Raw genomic sequence first — 17,702 nt, forward strand, 5'->3', positions numbered from 1 at the left:
CAGTGAGCTTTGCCCCATTTTGCAACATTTCTTGCCGCAGTTGTTAAGCGAATCACTCCGTGTATTGTTAGTCACACGATTGTTTAAGTGAAGTCAACTTTGTCAGAAGGTCACAAAAGCGGATCACGTGACCTCGGGACACTGCAACGGTCATAGATCGGAGCCAGTTGCCAATGTCACCCTGGGGATGCTGCAATGGTCTTAAGTGAGGACAAGAATCGTTAAGTCATTTTTTTCCAGCGCCATTTTATCTTTATACGAACGGTTGCAAATTGAGGATTGCCTGTAATGGACTGAATGCGGACTGCTAAAACTGACACAGATCATTCTGCAGACTGAAGGATCCCAAATCTTAAAGTTTGATTAAATTACCATTTCCACATTCCTCTTTGTCACTGGGGTTCCAAGAACAGGTAGTCCTCAACTTACAACAGTTCATTCAGTGACTAACGGTCACTGGCGGTTAAAAGGGCATTGGGAAAAAAGTGACTTATGACCATTTTTCCCACTTAGGACTGTTACAATATCCCCATGGTCACGTGATCAAAAGTCAGACACTTGGCAACCGACTCGTATTTATGACCATTGCAGTGTCCCCGGGTCACATAATTCCCTTTTGCGACCTTCACACAAGCACCGACCATGGGGAAGCCAGATTGACATAACACCCGGGTTACTAACTTAACAACGGCCGTGATTCACTTAACAACTGTGACAAGAAAGGTCATAAAATGGGGGTAAAACTCACTTCACAACTGTCCTGCTTAGTAAAGGAAATTTTGGGCTCAAATTGAAGTCATAAGTCAAGGACTATCTGTAGCCTACAGGGTTTTTTTCCCCCAGCCAACTCTGTAGGTTAAACAGCTCTAACATTCCTGAACTTGACCAGAGTTGTGTATGAAGTGGTAACTTCCCACTGAGATGACACAGAAGACTATAATTGTTCAGGATGTTGTTGATGACACAGAGGCTGCAGAACACAACTGCTAAAATTGCTGGTGAGGACATCAGTTGCCAATCACACCTATGTTCTACTCCAGGTGTTCATTGTTTCTCTTTCTGGCTTGCTTTGCAGTTTAGTGATAGTATCAACTTGCATTTCGTTTCTAATCCAGATTTGTTTTTATTATTTTATTATTTATTTTATTGTTCCGTATTGATTTTATCACACACTCCAAGAATTACTTTAGGGCTGTTTATAAATATTTTATGAGATATATATCTCAATTTTCGTTCAGGAACTTAAGGCAGGATACATAACGCTTTGTGTTTTCCCACAATAACAGCTTCACCAGTTAAGCTGGGCTGAGACAGAAAGTGATTGGAGCTTCTCTGACCGACAGTGGATTTGAACAAGGTTTCCCCAGAGCCAGTAATACTTTAAAAAAAAAACCCAAACTGGTTTTCAGTCTGTAAAGATTCTCAGTCATCCAGGTCATGGTTGTCCCAAAGGTGCTTCAATGACCCTCTAAAAGGATGCAAAAGACCAGCTTGTCTGCAAGGAATATAAATCCTTCCATTCCCCACCATCCAGTCAGAGCTGAAGAAGCTTCTTGGATGAGAAGCGAAACGTCTTCAAAGAAAAATCAACCAAGTCCAGTTGCCTCCTGAAAAAGCACCTTTGGGACAGACTGGCTTTCAAATATTCTCTTTTAAAAAACATGAAAAGTAAACATGATTCCATATTTAGGTAACTAAACCCTTTATACCTCTCCTATCAAGTTTTACAAGTTCTTCATCTAAAGATAGTCCTCCAGTTACAACCCTACCTGAGCCTAGTAATTAAGGTCGTCATGATAGTTGTAAAGCAGGTTGATTTTATGACCTTGTTCCCCGTGGTTACTAAGCGAACACCACGGCTGTTTTCAGCAAAACTGTTACAAATTGTATGCATATGACTGTGTCCATAGATGCAGGCCAGTGCAATGCTAAGTGCCCAAAATACTGCTGGAGGAGGGTGTATGTCATGACTTCGAAACTGGGTTGTAAGCCCCTTTAGGAGGGTCCGTTGTAACTTCTAATTGTTATTAAACTATTAATTGTAGGTCAAGGACTACCTGTACTTCATAGGTTTTCTGCTGTTCTTGCCTTGTTGAAGATCATTTATCAACTTTAAGATGAGTGGACTTCAACTCTCAGAGTTCCCCACCCAACAAAGCTTGTTGAATTCTGGGAACTGAAGTCCATGCATTTTAAAGTTGATGAGGTTGACAAATACTGATCTAATATGATGTTTCTCAACCTTGCAATTTAAAGGTGTGCAGATCAGCTCTTAGAATTCCTTAGCAAGGAAGGCTAGCTAGGGAATCCTGGGAGTTGAAATCCACCCATCTTAAAGTTGCCAAGGTTGAGAAACACTGTTCTAAAAAATTAGGAAAAGATGAGCAAGTTATTGTTTCTGATGGAAAAGAATATTTGTAGCTCAGGGTTAAACTGTGAGATCCTGAACTTGGCTGTTTTCTTGCAGACATTTCATTATCAAACTAGGTAACATCATCAATACAAGCTCTTGTTTCTTTGCCATTTCTTGTCAACCAACTATTCACATGAGCCTCGGTGGCGCAGTGGTTAGAGTACAGTAGCAGAGGCTACTTCTGCTGACTGCTGGCTGCCTGCAATTTGGCAGTTCGAATCTCACCAGGCTCAAGGTTGATTCAGCCTTCCATCCTTCCAAGGTCGTCGGTCAAAGGAGGACCCAAATTGTTGGGGGCAAGAGGTTGACTCTGTAAAACCGCTTAGAGAGGGCTGTAAATCATTATAAAGCGGTATATAAGTCTAAGTGCAAGTGCTACTGTAAATCCATGTTTTACCTGGGATTAAAACACGTTCTTTTATTTGATCGGCAAACTGAGGCACTTACCATTTCGTTTCGACCAGTGATGCAAACAAGTACTCTTCACAAGTGCTTCGTCAACCTTCCCTCCGGACATGTTGTCCATAAACTGGCGTCCATGTTCCAATGCGAGATAGCAGTCGTAGCAACAGTCTCTTTCCTCAGCCCGTACCAGATTGCCCGTGGCGCCAACTTTGGGCAAGGGGTCTTGATCTGCTGCTCCAAATGGCGAAAACAAGTTGGTGCACTGGTCTTGCAGCAAAAGTATCAGCTCGTCTGGAAGCCGGTCCGATTCCTTCAAGCTTCCACTCTGCTCGATGGAAGCAGTGCGAAGGGCCTCAAAGCGTTTCTCCGCTTCTTTGCTGCATTCCGAATTGCGGCCCAAGATGTCTAACTCATCCTCGAGGAACAATCCCGAGCTGCTGCCAAATTTCCGATTCATGACCGCACTGAATCCACATGTACACCTGTACTGGGCTTCCTGGGTTGGGTCTGGAATGTAAACTCCGACGTCAGCACCTTTGATGTTCATGTTGCAAACGCAAATGCAACAGCTGTCAAAGTTACAGTCTTTGAAAAGATTCATCACCGATTCGGACAGAATGAGGGTCACGTAGAGGCTGTGCGCCTCAGGAATTGATGGGACCGTCGCCGGCTCGACCGAGCTTAAGGGCCTGCAGGTGGACGGGGTCGAGGCTGGCGAGTACAAATCGGAATTCTCGTACTTGACGGAGCCTTGCGCACTTGCTGGCCCACCCGCCCCGCGGGGAGTCCGAGGCGTCCTTGGAGTCCGGGGAGTTGGAAAGCGAGGGGTGGAAGGGGAAGGAAGGATCCCAGCGCCGCTGTTGCTTGGTGGGGCGCTGCTGGGGGGCATACCAAACGGGGTATGTGTCTGTGGAGTGTAGGCAGGGCCGTACTCTTGATCAACGGTGCTCCCGTCCCTGAAGAAGGAAAGGAAAAGGTTCAAGTTCAAGACTTTCAAAGAGTATGCATTGAAGCCAGTGGTGAAATATAAATGTTTTTACTACCGGTTCTGTGGGCATGGCTTGGTGGTGGAGGGTAATGTGACTGGGTGGGGGTGGCCACCTTTTTTTTTTTACTTTTAAAAGCATTTTTTCTACAACCACTTCAGTTGAAGAGGCTGTAAAAAATGCTTTTAAAAGGTTCTGACAATCCCAGCTAAGTTGCCTGATCGTCAGAACCTTTTAAAAGCATTTTCTACAACCTCTTTGGCCGAAGAGGTTGTAGAAAAAATGCTTTTAAAAGGTTCTGACGATCCCAGCTGAGCCGTGCGATCATCAGGTTTTTTTTTTTTTACTTTTAAAAGCATTTTTTCTACAACCTCTTCAGCCGAAGAGGCTGTAAAAATGCTTTTAAAAGGTTCTGACGATCCCAGCTGAGTTGCCTGATCGTCAGAACCTTTTAAAAGCATTTTTTACAACCTCTTCGGCGGAAGAGGTTGTAGAAAAAATGCTTTTAAAAGGTTCTGACGATCCCAGCTGAGCCGTGTAATCATCAGGTGTTTTTTTTTACTTTTAAAAGCATTTTTTCAGCCAAAGAAAAAATGCTTTTAAAAATAAAAAAAAACAAACTCTGATGATCGCACGGCTCAGCTGGGCATGGGCAGGCATTTTTGCTACCAGGTCTCCGAACCACCTGCCACCACTGCTACCAGATCGGGTAATCCAGTCTGAACTGGGAGCATTTCACCCCTGATTGAAGCCAATGGGACATATAGTGACCAAAGCATAATTATAAAAGAGTTATACAGGTAGTCTGATGACCCTAAGGGAAGTCTACCAAGGACAGGTCACCATCGCCTTAGAACCACCACTGAGCTCAACATTTCTGTTCTTAAGTGGGATATTTGTTAGGCGAGTTTTGTCCGATTTTGCTACCTTTCTTGCCACACTTTTTAAGTGAATCACTGTAGTGGTTACGTTAGTCACACGGTTGTTAAGTGAATCCGGGCTTCCCCATTGACTTTGCTTGTCAGAAGGTCGCAAAAGGAAATCACATCACACACACACACACAGAGGGACAGTGCGACCGACATAAATACAAACCAGTTGCCAAGTGCCTGAATTTTGATCACATGACCCCAGGGATGTTGCAACGTTTGTAAATGTGAAAAATGATCATAAAGTCACTTTTCCACTGATGTTTATGACTTTGAACAGTCACTAAACGAACTGTTGTTAATTCGAGGGCTACCTACCAGTACAGTCATAAGTCATGATGGTCATAAAGCGAGTCATCATGCGATTGGACCTGATTTCATTACTCTTTTTGAATCAGTCATTAAAGCAAATGGCACAGCAGTTAAGCAGTCGTTAATTGAAACCGTGGTTCGTTATAGAGTGTTTATTGCTGGAAACTGGAAATAAATGCTGGTTGCTGGCAAAGATACAGTAAATCATGGTCACATGACCATGGGATGTGGCAAGCAACTTACAGGTCAGCTGCAAGTATGACTGGTCATACATCGAGGACTAACTGTAAGCAGCAAGGAGGTGAAAGCAACGAACGATTCCACACCTCCTTGATGTGTTAAAACAACTTAATATATGTATCTTACATTAGCTTTCTCTCAGATAGTTTTAATTTTACAGGAATGCTATATTTTTAGTGCTTTGGGCGCTACTTTGATGAGAGAAAATATTATTGTTGCTTATTGATGTTAAAAAACAAGTAGGGTAATCAGTCTCAAACATTGGACAACTCGTAATTTAAAGATCTTTTTCAACGGAATAGAACATTTATACACATTTTTTTTCCCTATAAATGAGAAAAATATTGCGACACACATTCACACTCCACAGACCTAGCACTAATCAGACTTCCAGAAGTACAGAGGAATTCCTGGTTTGTCTTTACTCTTAATAGACTTCATGGCTTATTAAAATTGATAGAATTAAGCACCCCCAAGCTACTCCTTACACTGCAATCAAATTGTACATCTGTTAAATATTTTTAACAACAATGTTTAAATGGAGAAAAAAAAAATAAGCAATGATAAATTATGGTTTGCCATAAAGAAAAGATGGACTAAGGGGGACATGAGAGCAGTCTATTCCAGTATTTGAGGGGCTGCCACGAAGAAGAGGGCCTCTGTGGCTCAGACTGCTAATGCAGTCTGTTATTAACAGCAGCTGCCTGCAATTACTGCAGGTTCTAGTCCCACCAGGCCCAAGGTTGACTCAGCCTTCCATCCTTTATAAGGTAGGTAAAATGAGGACTCAGATTGTTTGGGGCAATAAGCTGACTTTGTATATAAATATACAAATAGAATGAAGACTATTGCTAACATAGTGTAAGCCGCTCTGAGTCTTCGGAGAAGGGCGGGATATAAATGCAAATAAAAAAATAAAAAAAAGAGGGGGTCAGAGTATTCTCCAAAGCACCTGAAGGCAAGACAAGAAACAACGGATGGAAACTAATCAAGGAGAGAAGCAACCTGGAACTAAGGAGAAATTTCCTGACAGTGAGAACAATTAATCAGTGGAACGACTTGCCTGCAGAGGTTGTGGATGCTTCATCACTGGAGGTTTTTAAGAAGAGATTGAACAACCATTTGTCTGAAATGGTGTAAGGCAGGGGTGTCAAACTCAAGGGTGCTTAGATCTGGCCCACGGGGCCGCCCTGGAAACAGCTAAAGACTGGCCTGCTGTGCCTCTGCCAATGAAAACGGGCTCCCAATCTCCGTTTTTGGCTAGGACAGCCTCTTGCAACCCCCTGCCAGCAAAAATAGAGCTCTGTTTTCACTGGCAGAGGGTTGCAGGAGTCCATCCCAGCCGAAAACGGAGATTGGGAGCCTGTTTTTGCTGGCAGAGTACTTGGGCTGCAGAAGCGCCCCTGATACGAGTGACGTTGAGCTGGCCACCCCCACTCCGGCCCCCTGAGGCCAAACACAACCCTGATGCGGCCCCCAATGAAATTGAGTTTGACACCCCCTGGTGTAGGGTCTCCTGCTTGAGCAGGGGGTTGGACTAGAAGACCTCCAAGGTCCCTTCCAGCTCTATTCTGACTGATTGACATAAATGTGAATTAGAGAATACACTTTCCAAGTGTCGTCATCACTTCGAAAGTGTTCAATAGACACTTAATAGAAACCTAAGCCTTGCTGAAACATATATGGATTCCGTAAAACGCAACCATGATCTTGGACCAATACATTTGTCGGAAGACAACGTGAAATCGTTTCTTAAGCTCGATGAAATCCTTTTATTATCTCATCTTAAAGAAACACTTACCCCTCTTTAATGAATGGCATTGTGGGTCCTGGCGGAAGCAAATCCAACTTGCCAACAGTCCAACTCTGCCGATAAACACACTCCTCTGGCAGTTTGATGGCAGGGAGACAGTGGCTTGGGAGAGTTTTCAGTGGGGCGAACATGGAACATCCCATGAAAGCTTGACTGTTCTCAGGCTTATAAACATAGGAATAATCCTGAAACACACACCAGGAAGAGCGTTTAAAAAGAGTTAGGAGTGGAAAGTTTAAACAGAAAGACTCATGGATTTCAGTTTCAAATGCTAGTCTGTTTTAATGATCAGTTGTCTCATCCCGGATAGGAAGCTGCAGGCAGTCCTCGCTTAGTGACCGCTGTCTTAATGTACATTCAAAGGTACAACAGCTCTCAATCCCCCCCCCAAAAAAAGTGATCCCAAAGATGCTTTTCAAAAGGCAACTGGATTTTTTGCATTTTAAAAAAAAAATGAAGAAAAAAACTTTGAAAACGTTTTGTTTCTCATCCAAGAAACTTATTTTCAAGAAACTGAAGAACTGAAGAAGCTTCTTGGATGAGAAGTGAAACCATTTCAAGGAAAAACAAAACAAAACAAGAAAGTCCAGTTGTCTTTTGAAAAGTACCTTTGGGACAACCATGACCGGGATGACTGAGACTCTCCACAGATATTCCCCCAAAAGCTACTTACCACCAGGTCCCAAACTTACAGCTACTGCAATGCCCCTGTGGTCATTCACCCTTATGTTGCAGTGCCCATCGGGAGGGTGGGGGGCTTTGGGAAACCCGGGGTAGGTAGGCCTGGGCCTGAACTAGGCCTCCGAAGACCTCCCCCACCCAAGGCAATCTGTACTCTGTTTAAATGACCTGCACTTTCATTTAACTGCTTCACCAGGGAGAACAGGAGCTGTGGATTGTTAAGCAAGGCCACCTCGTTTTACAGTCATCATGACATGGGACCATAATGGGCAGCCTCTATTAAGGTCGTATGTCGAGGACTACCTACACTGGGGTGGGGGTGGGGGATAGATACTAGTGGAATAAAAATGGGCTCCTATCTGAGCGTAGATAATGGCGAAGCTCTCATTTGTGGCAACATCTGTTTTCCCCCATTGCCAATGCACCTCCTCCACGTAAAATGCATTCACCTCATAACTGATACAGACAGGAGCTAAGTTAATATTTAATTTGAATGCAAGGCTGAAAAAAGTCAAAAGTTAATCAAACAAGCTGTTGTCACAGCTAATGAAACGTGAGTCCATTTCACTGTGCACCCAAATAAAGCTATGAAAAAAATCTCGTAATGGTGGCAGAAAAGAACACCACCAAAATGAATTCCAGGAGGGAAAAAATAAATAAAAAGTATTCAAATGAACAATCTTGGCTGTTTCAGGAGAAATGTACCGTTCAGAAAAACATTGTCTCTGACAATAAACCAACCAACCAAAAAACCATTAAATTGTCCTCCTCTGCCATTTTTGAAGATTAATCAAAACTAGACAGCATAATTAACATTCAAAGAGCATCCAAAGGGATTCCCAAACCTTTATTTCTGTAGGTTTGGGACTACAGAATCCCTCATCCACTTCAATCCTGAACTGAAGGCCACCAGTAACACCGTTTCCGTCTAGGATCGTTCCTCCGGGTGTGGTGTCCATGCTGCCATATTCCTTATTGTTCATATTCATGGGAGAAAATCCCATAATATGTTGCTCCAAAGATGGTGGCGTGGGATACATTTTATGAAGATCAGCTGTACCTGGTTTAGGTTCAAGTTATTTAACATGTTATTTTTCCTTCCACACATCAGGCTAAATAAAACAGTACAGCTGCTTTCATGGAATTACCATTCTGCATGTTTTACTCTTTTGGCTTCTGTTTAAAGGACCCAGGGGCCTACTAAGATGTATTAATTTTCTAAGGAGAGTTTTGCAAAGCTAAAGCACAGACATTTTTGAATCAGTCCTTTTAGGGCTCCTACATATTCAAATGGTTACACCTAGTCAATCTGCAAGGAAGCTCACAAATAGTATTAAATTCCACAAACCCACAATACTGCTCTCTCACCTGTGCTGGGACAACCAAAATAAATGGGATAAATAATTACTTGTCTTTTTTTTTTTATGTTACATAAGCTTAACCAAAAATTAGACAGAAATCAAGAATCTTCCTTCCTTCCTTTCCTTTCCTTCCATGTATTTGCCACCCATCTCACCACCAGGTGACACTGAGCAGCTTACAATTATACAGAAATTTTTAAAAAATGAAACATGATAAAAATGTTATGAAAGAAGCTTTCTCCCTTTCCCTTTCATTTCCCCCAACCACTAATCACTAAATATTTGTCGTTTGCACTGAAGATTGCTGCTTATATCTGTTTAAACCATTTCATTGTCATGTTTAATTATTCTTTTAACTCTAGAAATTCCAAAGGTGCTTTTTCCAAACGACATCTGGGATTTTTGGTCATTTTCCATTGAAAAGGTTTCGCTTCTTATCCAAGAAGTTTCTTCAGTTCTGAAGAAGAGGTTTCTTGGCTGAGAAGAAAAACATTTCATCCACTTGTCCTTTGGAAAAAGCTCCTTTGGGACAACTAATGACCTGGATGATTGAGAATCTCCATAGACAACTCTAGAAATCATATTCTAAATGTCTAAATGTGCTTTGCTGTGTTGTATGTTATGAATGAGAGAATCATTTCTGCTTAAATTTAGTTATGAAAATATACTATTACTTTGGCTTTTGCTGCCTATTCTCCAATTTTGGTCTCCCAAGGTCGTATCAACAACCAAATTTCATTTTTCCAGGGCAGAGAATAATTTATTCTTGCTGCTGTCATCATATATTTTAGTAAGTTATAATACTTTTCATTTATACATCCTTATAATGTATAATTACAGTATTCCTAATAGAAATATTTATGGTTTGAGGCCAAATTCCTGTATATTTCCTTCCAGATACATTTTTGCACGAACACCACGTGTAATAAAATGTTCAAAAGAATATTTTATTACATGTGGTGTTCATGCAAAAATATATGGCATGTCCAGCATTTATTATACATGATTTGTCCCTCTTGACAATCATTGATGGAGTTATATACCCTCTTTAAAACATTTTATACCAATTTTGCCTCAAATTATAGCTTGAGTGAATGTTATTGATTTTTTCACAGCTCTTCCCATTGTTCCACTATAATTACTTCATTGAAGTTTTGCATCAATTTTTAATTTGTTCCATCTCCACAACATATTTCAGTAACAATTTATAAATATATCCTAGGAAATGTTCCTGACTCGTATAAGTGCTTTGAATTCTGTCATCCTTCTCAGGGCCCATTCTTGAGTCTTGAGGTCATTTGTAATTCTTTCAGCAATTTGTAATTTATTAACTATGGTAAATTCCCAACTTTAGGAATCTTTCCATGTCTTAGTTTGTTTTTTGAAGCTGAATGTACCATATTAGTATAAATACCTAAAACTTGTTGTATCCTAACAAATTCAATTCTTTTCTTTTTCTGCTTCGTTGTACCATAACTACTTCTGAAGTCCATTGGTTACTTTTATCATTGACGTTCTACTATTTGGAGAATTTTATCCATTCTGTTATCCATAAGAAACATCTTGCTCAATAATATAATTTAAAGTTAGGAGTTTGAAGTCCACTTCTTCAAGCCTTGCAAAATTTTGAATCTTAATCTTGTTTTTGCTCCACCTCATATGAATCTGTGGATTGTTCTTTGCCAGTTCAGCAATACTTTATCTAAGATTATGCCAAAGGTGTTTTTTTCAAAGGGCAACTGGACTTGGTTTTTCCTTGAAGACATTTTGCTTCTCATCCAAAACGTTTCTTTAGTTCTGTTAGAATTGGTTCTTTTGGTTCTGTTTTTCTTGTCTAAACTATAGGGTAGAAAATCTGCCTTTATGTCGTTCTTTCTCTTGTTATGTTGTGTTATGCTAATTGTGCCTTCTTTGTAAACCCTGGGACCTCCTCCTACTTCAGTTGGCAGAAGTGATTTCAGCTCTCGGAGTTTTGTGTTCCACTCTTTCTTTCAAAACCTCAATTGCAAAATTAATTTGTCTTATTTTTTCATTGAGAAGTTAGAGCTATGCTTTCTGCAGGATGTTTTTCTCTGCCCTGTGTCCCTTCAGGCACAGGCTGCTGGGAATGAGTCTGTGTTGTCCACATCTCAAAAGCACAAATGGTTCCTGTAATCTGCCATTTTTCTGGAAATCCGTTCATACCCGCCGCCCCATTTGAAGGATGTTCATCCCAAAGTGTTCATTCCAAAGTGTTCGTCTCTAAGACTGGAATTTACTTCTTAGATCAGGGGTGTCAAACTCGATTTCATTGAGGGCTGCATCCGGGTTGTGTTTTACCTTGGGGCCAGGGGGCGGCATGGCCAGCTTGACGTCACCTGTGTTTGGAGGGGGGGCGTCTGTGGTGGCCTGAGCGCTCTGCCAGCGAAAACAGGCCCTCGCAAACTTCATTTATGGCTGCAATGGCCTCCTGCAACCCTCCGCCAGCAAAAACGGAGCCTGGGAGGAAAGCGTGCGGCCCTCCCGAGCGCCATTTTCACTGGCAGAGGCACTGCAGGCTAGTCCTTCACTGTTTCCAGGGCGGCCCTGCGGGCCAGATCTAAGCACCCTGTGGGCTAGATCCGGGCCCCAGGCCTTCAGTTTGACACCCATCTTAGATGTTTGAAAATTTTACTTTCTATGTACTCAGGTACTAATAAAGGAGAATATTTGTTGCTCGGGATTGAAATGAGGGGTCCTTGGTGCTCTCAGAGCTTGCTTGCTTTCTTGCAGACATTGCATTATTCAAGCTAGGTAACATCAGCCTGGCACTGATGATGTTACCTAAGTTTGGGCAATGAAACATCTGCAAGAAAACAAACAAGCTCAGAGAACACCAAGGCTTGAATACCTTATAACCTGGGCCAGGTTTCCCAATGTGGTGTCTTCAGGTTCAATTGGACTGCAACCTTCATAATTTTCTGCCAATGTGAGAAAACTGTCCTAGAACAGCATTTTTGCAAGCACCAACTAATGGGAACCATTTTGTTTTATTTTCATTTTAGTTGGTACCGTATCTACTTTCGTGAGAAAAGTTTCTCACTATCAAACCACAAAGATAACCCAAGAAAAAAACGTTAACACTAGAAGAAAGCAACTTACTTATGCATGACAATGGGTCCAGGTTTCCAGCTTTTGACTCTTTGCAACTAGACTTGTCATCTGTTCCATTCAATATTCGTTTAGAACCCGGCTAGGAATGAAAGAAAGAAAAATAAACATCCCAGGAGCATGAGTTCCAAATTGTAACACTGGACAATTTTTATTTTTTTTAAAATGTAAAATAATTAACCATTTTTTTAAAAAAGGCAAGCAAACAGCTGAGTTAATAAAACAGAATATCATCCAAATCCCATCATACATTAAAAGCTTCAATTATCTGCATATGTTCCTTTGACAACATCTGGGTAATTGTTTCTGCCTGGCCATTAAATTTGAGAGTAAAACAGAGAGAAAAATCATCAGCGTCTTCCCCAGGACCGCATATCGTTTATTAAGATGTATGGAGAGGATAGTGTGATGCTGAATATAACATCACTGATGCAGTAAATCAGTTGGAAGCAATTGGCCATCTAAAGAGATGGTTTCTTCTCAGCAGCACCAACTTCACTGGAAGAGTGACTTAAGGCAGGACAAGAAGCAACGGATGGAAACTAATCAAGGACAGAAGCAACCTAGAACTAAGGGAGAAATTTCCTAACAGTGAGGACAATAAACCAGTGGAACGGCTTCCCTCCAGAAGTTGTGAATGCTCCAACACTGGAAGCTTTCAAGAATACATTGGACAACCATTTGTCTGAGATGATGTGCTTGAGCAAGGACTAGAAAACACCCCCCCAAGGTCCCTTCCAACTGTATTCTGATCGATTGATATTATTAAATAAATATGGCTGCCTAAATCACACATTGCTGGTAGTTTACAACATTTAAAAATCCACCACATAAAAACCCATAAAGACATAAGAGAACAAATCCATCAGGACAAGATTCAGTAGCCCATCTGCATTTAAAAGACAACATCCACTCTTTTGAAAGCAGCAGCGTCCAGATTTTGGACACAGAGGACTGCTGGTTTGAAAACAGGGATCTCAAAGAGGTCATCTATGTCAAAATTGAGCAGCTGTCTTTTGGGGTGAAGATACAACATCATCTATCTCCAGTCTACAACAGTCCTTTCAGCAGTTCCAAGAAGGCTCCCATACACCCATTTGCACTACTCAAGGTGACCTTGAGACAAACCTCCAAGTGGCCTCAACAAGTCTCTAAAAGAATGCCAATCCTTCCATTCCCCATCATCCAGCTAGAACTGAAGAAGCTTCTGGGTTGAGAAGTGAAAAGTCTTCAAAGAAAAGACCAGAAAGTCCAGTTGCCTCTCAAAAAAAGCACCTTTGGGACAACCGTAAAATCCCACCCCACTCCCTATGGCAGCAGGAACAGATCACCATTTTTTTTTAAATTTACATTTATATCCCGCCCTTCTCCGAAGATTCAGGGCGGCTTACATTGTGTAAGGCAATAGTCTCATTCTATTTGTATATTTATATACAAAGTCAACTTATTGCCCCCGCAACAATCTGGGTCCTCATTTTACCTACCTTAGAAAGGAGTCAACCTTGGGCCTGGTGGGACTCGAGCCTGCAGTAATTGCAGGCAGCTGTGTTTATTATCACACTACTGTAAGGCTCCCAACCTTAAAAAGCTACTTACTGTTAGCTCATCTTCATCAGAGTTGAAGAGATTGTCAAGGTCAGTATAGGAGACAACCAGGTCATTTTCATGGAACAAACTAGTTGAAGCCGTGCGATTGTGAGGGGGATTACGCTGCGCGTCTATTGCTGAAAGAAGACCAAGGTTGAAGCTTCACTGTTAGGCATTATCTAAATTGTAACATTTCCACTGCAGGTTGTCACTTTATTAGAGGCTCTACTACCAAACAAACAAATACAGGTAATCCTCCACTTACAACAGTTCGTTTAGTGACCATTCAAAGTTACAACAGCACTGAAAAATGGCCACTTTTCAGAGCTACAACCTTTGCAGCAGCAACATGATCAAAATTCAGATGCTTGACAACTAGTTCGTATTTATGACGGTCACAGTGTCCCGTGCAATGGTGAATTCCATTTTTTTTTTACTACTGGTTCTGTGGGCGTGGCTTGGTGGGTGTGGCAGGAGAAGGATACTGCAAAATCTCCATTCCTCTCCTACTCCAGGGGAAGGATACTGCAAAATCCCCATTCACTCCCCATTCCTGGGGGAAGGATATTGCAAAATCTCCATTCCCACCCCACTCTGGGGCCAGCCAGAGATGGCATTTGCCAGTTCTCTGAACTACTCAAAATTTCCGCTACCGGTTCTCCAGAACCTGCTGGATTTCACCCCTGGTCATGTGACCCCCTTTTGGGACCTTCTGACCAGCAAAGTCAATGGGGAAGCCAGATTCACTTAACAGCCATGTTACTAACTTAATAACTGCCATGATTCACTTAACAACTGTGCCAAGGAAGATCGGAAAAAAGTCACTTAACAAATGTCTCACTTAACAACATAAATTTTGGCTTCAATTATGGTCATATTCACCTGTACATTCCTGTTACTCTTACAGATTTAATTTTTTTTTTTTTTTTACAATAAGCCAGCTAAACATTTTTTCTAAAAATTAAGAAATTTTACCTTGTTTCACCGAAGGGCTGAAAAGTGACATTGCATCTTCTCCAACATTGGGTGTTCCATCGTCAGGCTGTGAAAAAGGTAGCAGTCAGTAATAATAGTAGTAGTAGTAGTAGTAGTAGTACTACTACTACTAGTAGTAGTAATAATAATAATAATAATAATAATAATAATAATAATAATAATAATAATAATAATAATAATAATAATAATTTAATTTGTATACCGCCCTTCTCCCGAAGGACTCAGTAGCGCATGTGAAAGAAGGATATGTGGTAACCCTCCAAAAAACCAATTAGATTCTGCCATCCACTGAAACCGGCCACTTAGCAGAGCACTGCCTCGTTCATTGACAGTTGATTCCCTTTAAAGAGCTGCTGTATCAAGATCTTTTTACATGAAGATCTTTGAGACAATTTAAGATCTCTGTGCTCTACTCTCTCCGCTATGGTATCTTCAAAAGTTAAAAGGGCTAGAGAAGTAACCAGGCAGAATCACATATCAACAAACCTACTCTGTAAAATATTTTGTGCACAACCCTAAAATCTGAGAAAGAAACTTTTTTTCCTTCTTTTTTCCGGCTCTCTTCTTTTCTTTTTTTCCTCTTTCCTTTCCCTTTCCCTTTCCTTTCCCCCTCCCGCTTCCCTTTCATTCCTCCACCCTTTCCTTTCCTTTCCTTTCCTTCCCTTCCCTTCCCTTCCCTTCCCTTCCCTTCCCTTTTGCAATGGATGGAAATTAATCAAAGAGACAACCAACCTAGAACTAAGGAGGGACTTTCTGACAGAATCATTTAGCAGCAGAACACAAAAGGAAAAAAAAACTTTTAGCAGAAACGTATTCCATAAGAAGTGTGTATCCTGATCACAAGTTGATCAAAATCTTCCCAAGTCCCTATGCGTTTTGTATTGAGATATAAACATTTTAGATGGGACTAACAACTGATCCATATCTGACAGTTTTTCTTTTTGATGGCAGATGCTATGCTATGCTCTATCACTATTTGTATTTTTTAAGAAAACTTTGACATTCTAAACAAAATGCTGCTTGCAATTACTGCAAGTTCTAGTCCCACCAGGCCCAAGGTTGACTCAGCCTTCCATCCTTTATAAGGTAGGTAAAATGAGGACCCAGATTGTTGGGGTCAATAAGTTGACTTTGTATATAATATACAAATAGGATGAAGACTATTGCTAACATAGTGTAAGCTGCCCTGAGTCTTCGGAGAAGGGCGGGATATAAATGCAAATTTTAAAAAAAATCTAGTGGACTGATGAAACGTCTGCAAGAAAACTATGAAGCTCACACAGCACCAAGGCCCCCACAGTTCAATCCTAAAATGCAAATGTTCTCTTCTATTGATAGAATTAGTACGGATGTTGTGCTCCTGTTGTGTGCAAGCCATCACATTAAAATTCCCCCCCCAAAAAAGCCTAGATCCTTGATATTAATGCTTACTCTACTGCAGGGGTGTAAAACTCAAGGCCCAGGGGCCGGATCAGGCCTGCAGAATGCTTAGATATGACCCGCAGAGCCACCCTGGAAACAGTGAAAGACCAGCCCGCAGTACCTCTGCTAGTGAAACTGGCGCTCGGGAGGGCCACACACAGTCCTCCCAGGCTCCGTTTTCACTGACCGAGGGTTGCAGGAAGTCGTTGCAGCCGAAAACAAAACTTGCGAGGGCCCGTTTTTGCTGGCAGAACGCTTGGCCCATCACAGATCACCACCACCACCCTCGACACAAGTGATGTCATGCTGGCCATGCACATCCCGGCCACGCCCACTCTGGCCCCCCAAAGTCAAACACAACCGTGATGCAGACCTCAATGTAATCGAGTTTGACACCCCTGCCCTACTGGTTTATATCCTGATTTTTTTCCCCCCCACATACCTTGTGTTTTTTCCCAATTTCTCGGTCATTGTTTGGCCTGTCCTTTTTATCAGGAAATGGGAACTCTTCATCTCCATCAACAAATGCATATGGGTCCATTTCAAGTTCCTGCTCAGCTACTATAGCTGCTAGGTATTGGTTCTTGCTCTGGTACTGCTGTATCAATTCATCAGAGACCTTGAGAGGTTTTCTATATTGCAACATTAATCTACGGGAAAAGAAAAAGACAGAATGATAAGGCATACAAGTTGAAAATGCAAAATCCGTCTGTGATTAGCCAGTTAAGAAGGAAACAGTAACAGAGTTGGAAGGGACCTTGGAGGTCTTCTAGTCCAACCCCCTACTTAGGCAGAAAATCCTACACCACTTCAGACAAATGGTTATCCAACACCTTCTTAAGAACTTCCAGTGTTGGAGCATTCACAGCTTCTGGAGGCAAGTGGTTCCACTTGTTCCAATTGTTCTAACTGTCAGGAAATTTCTCCTTAATTCCAGGTTGCTACCGGTATTTGAATAACACAACACCTTGGGTTCACAAAATTCATTTCCTCCAATGTAGACACAGTAATTTTACTGTATCAAAATCTATACTTTTAAAAACGGCCATCCTAGTTAAGATTCTATTCTTATAAAATGATTAGTATTTAGTATTTATTAAATTTCTATACCGCCCTTCTCCTGAAGGATTCAGGGCGGTTTACAGCCAACATAAAAACAATATTTATAAACAGAATTAAAAGACAATATACAAATCTAATTCAATTTGGCTAGTACCTATTAAAAATTATTCAAAAACAATGATAAAACTCCACTTAAAACAATAGTATCTTAGGCCAACCCTGCTAAGTGGAATAAAGGAGGAGAAAGTGAGTAGCCCTTTTTTCCTTCCCCCCCCCGTTTCCTTTTCAGCAGCTAGTATTCAGATAAAAATCTATCTCCATTTGTGTCAATAAAGCTACTAAAGAATTGTGATGTGTATCATACAG

The 17,702-nt window shown here is 41.3% G+C and overlaps 1 protein-coding gene across 3 annotated transcripts in view; it reads right to left on the reverse strand.

Annotated features, from left to right (window-relative positions):
• Positions 1–17,702, reverse strand: part of MED13 (mediator complex subunit 13) — a 167,757-nt gene that overhangs the window by 40,724 nt on the left and 109,331 nt on the right. For all 3 annotated transcript variants that reach the window (XM_058164115.1, XM_058164114.1, XM_058164116.1), the window contains exons 10-16: positions 16,717–16,924; positions 14,832–14,898; positions 13,866–13,993; positions 12,261–12,351; positions 8,625–8,839; positions 7,087–7,283; positions 2,861–3,774 (exon numbers count right to left, since the gene is read on the reverse strand). In XM_058164115.1, coding sequence (XP_058020098.1) covers positions 2,861–3,774; positions 7,087–7,283; positions 8,625–8,839; positions 12,261–12,351; positions 13,866–13,993; positions 14,832–14,898; positions 16,717–16,924 — 1,820 coding nt within the window. The remainder of the gene's footprint in view (positions 1–2,860; positions 3,775–7,086; positions 7,284–8,624; positions 8,840–12,260; positions 12,352–13,865; positions 13,994–14,831; positions 14,899–16,716; positions 16,925–17,702) is intronic.

Source organism: Ahaetulla prasina, chromosome 1, assembly GCF_028640845.1.
Source record: "Ahaetulla prasina isolate Xishuangbanna chromosome 1, ASM2864084v1, whole genome shotgun sequence".
Classification (NCBI taxonomy): domain Eukaryota; kingdom Metazoa; phylum Chordata; class Lepidosauria; order Squamata; family Colubridae; genus Ahaetulla; species Ahaetulla prasina.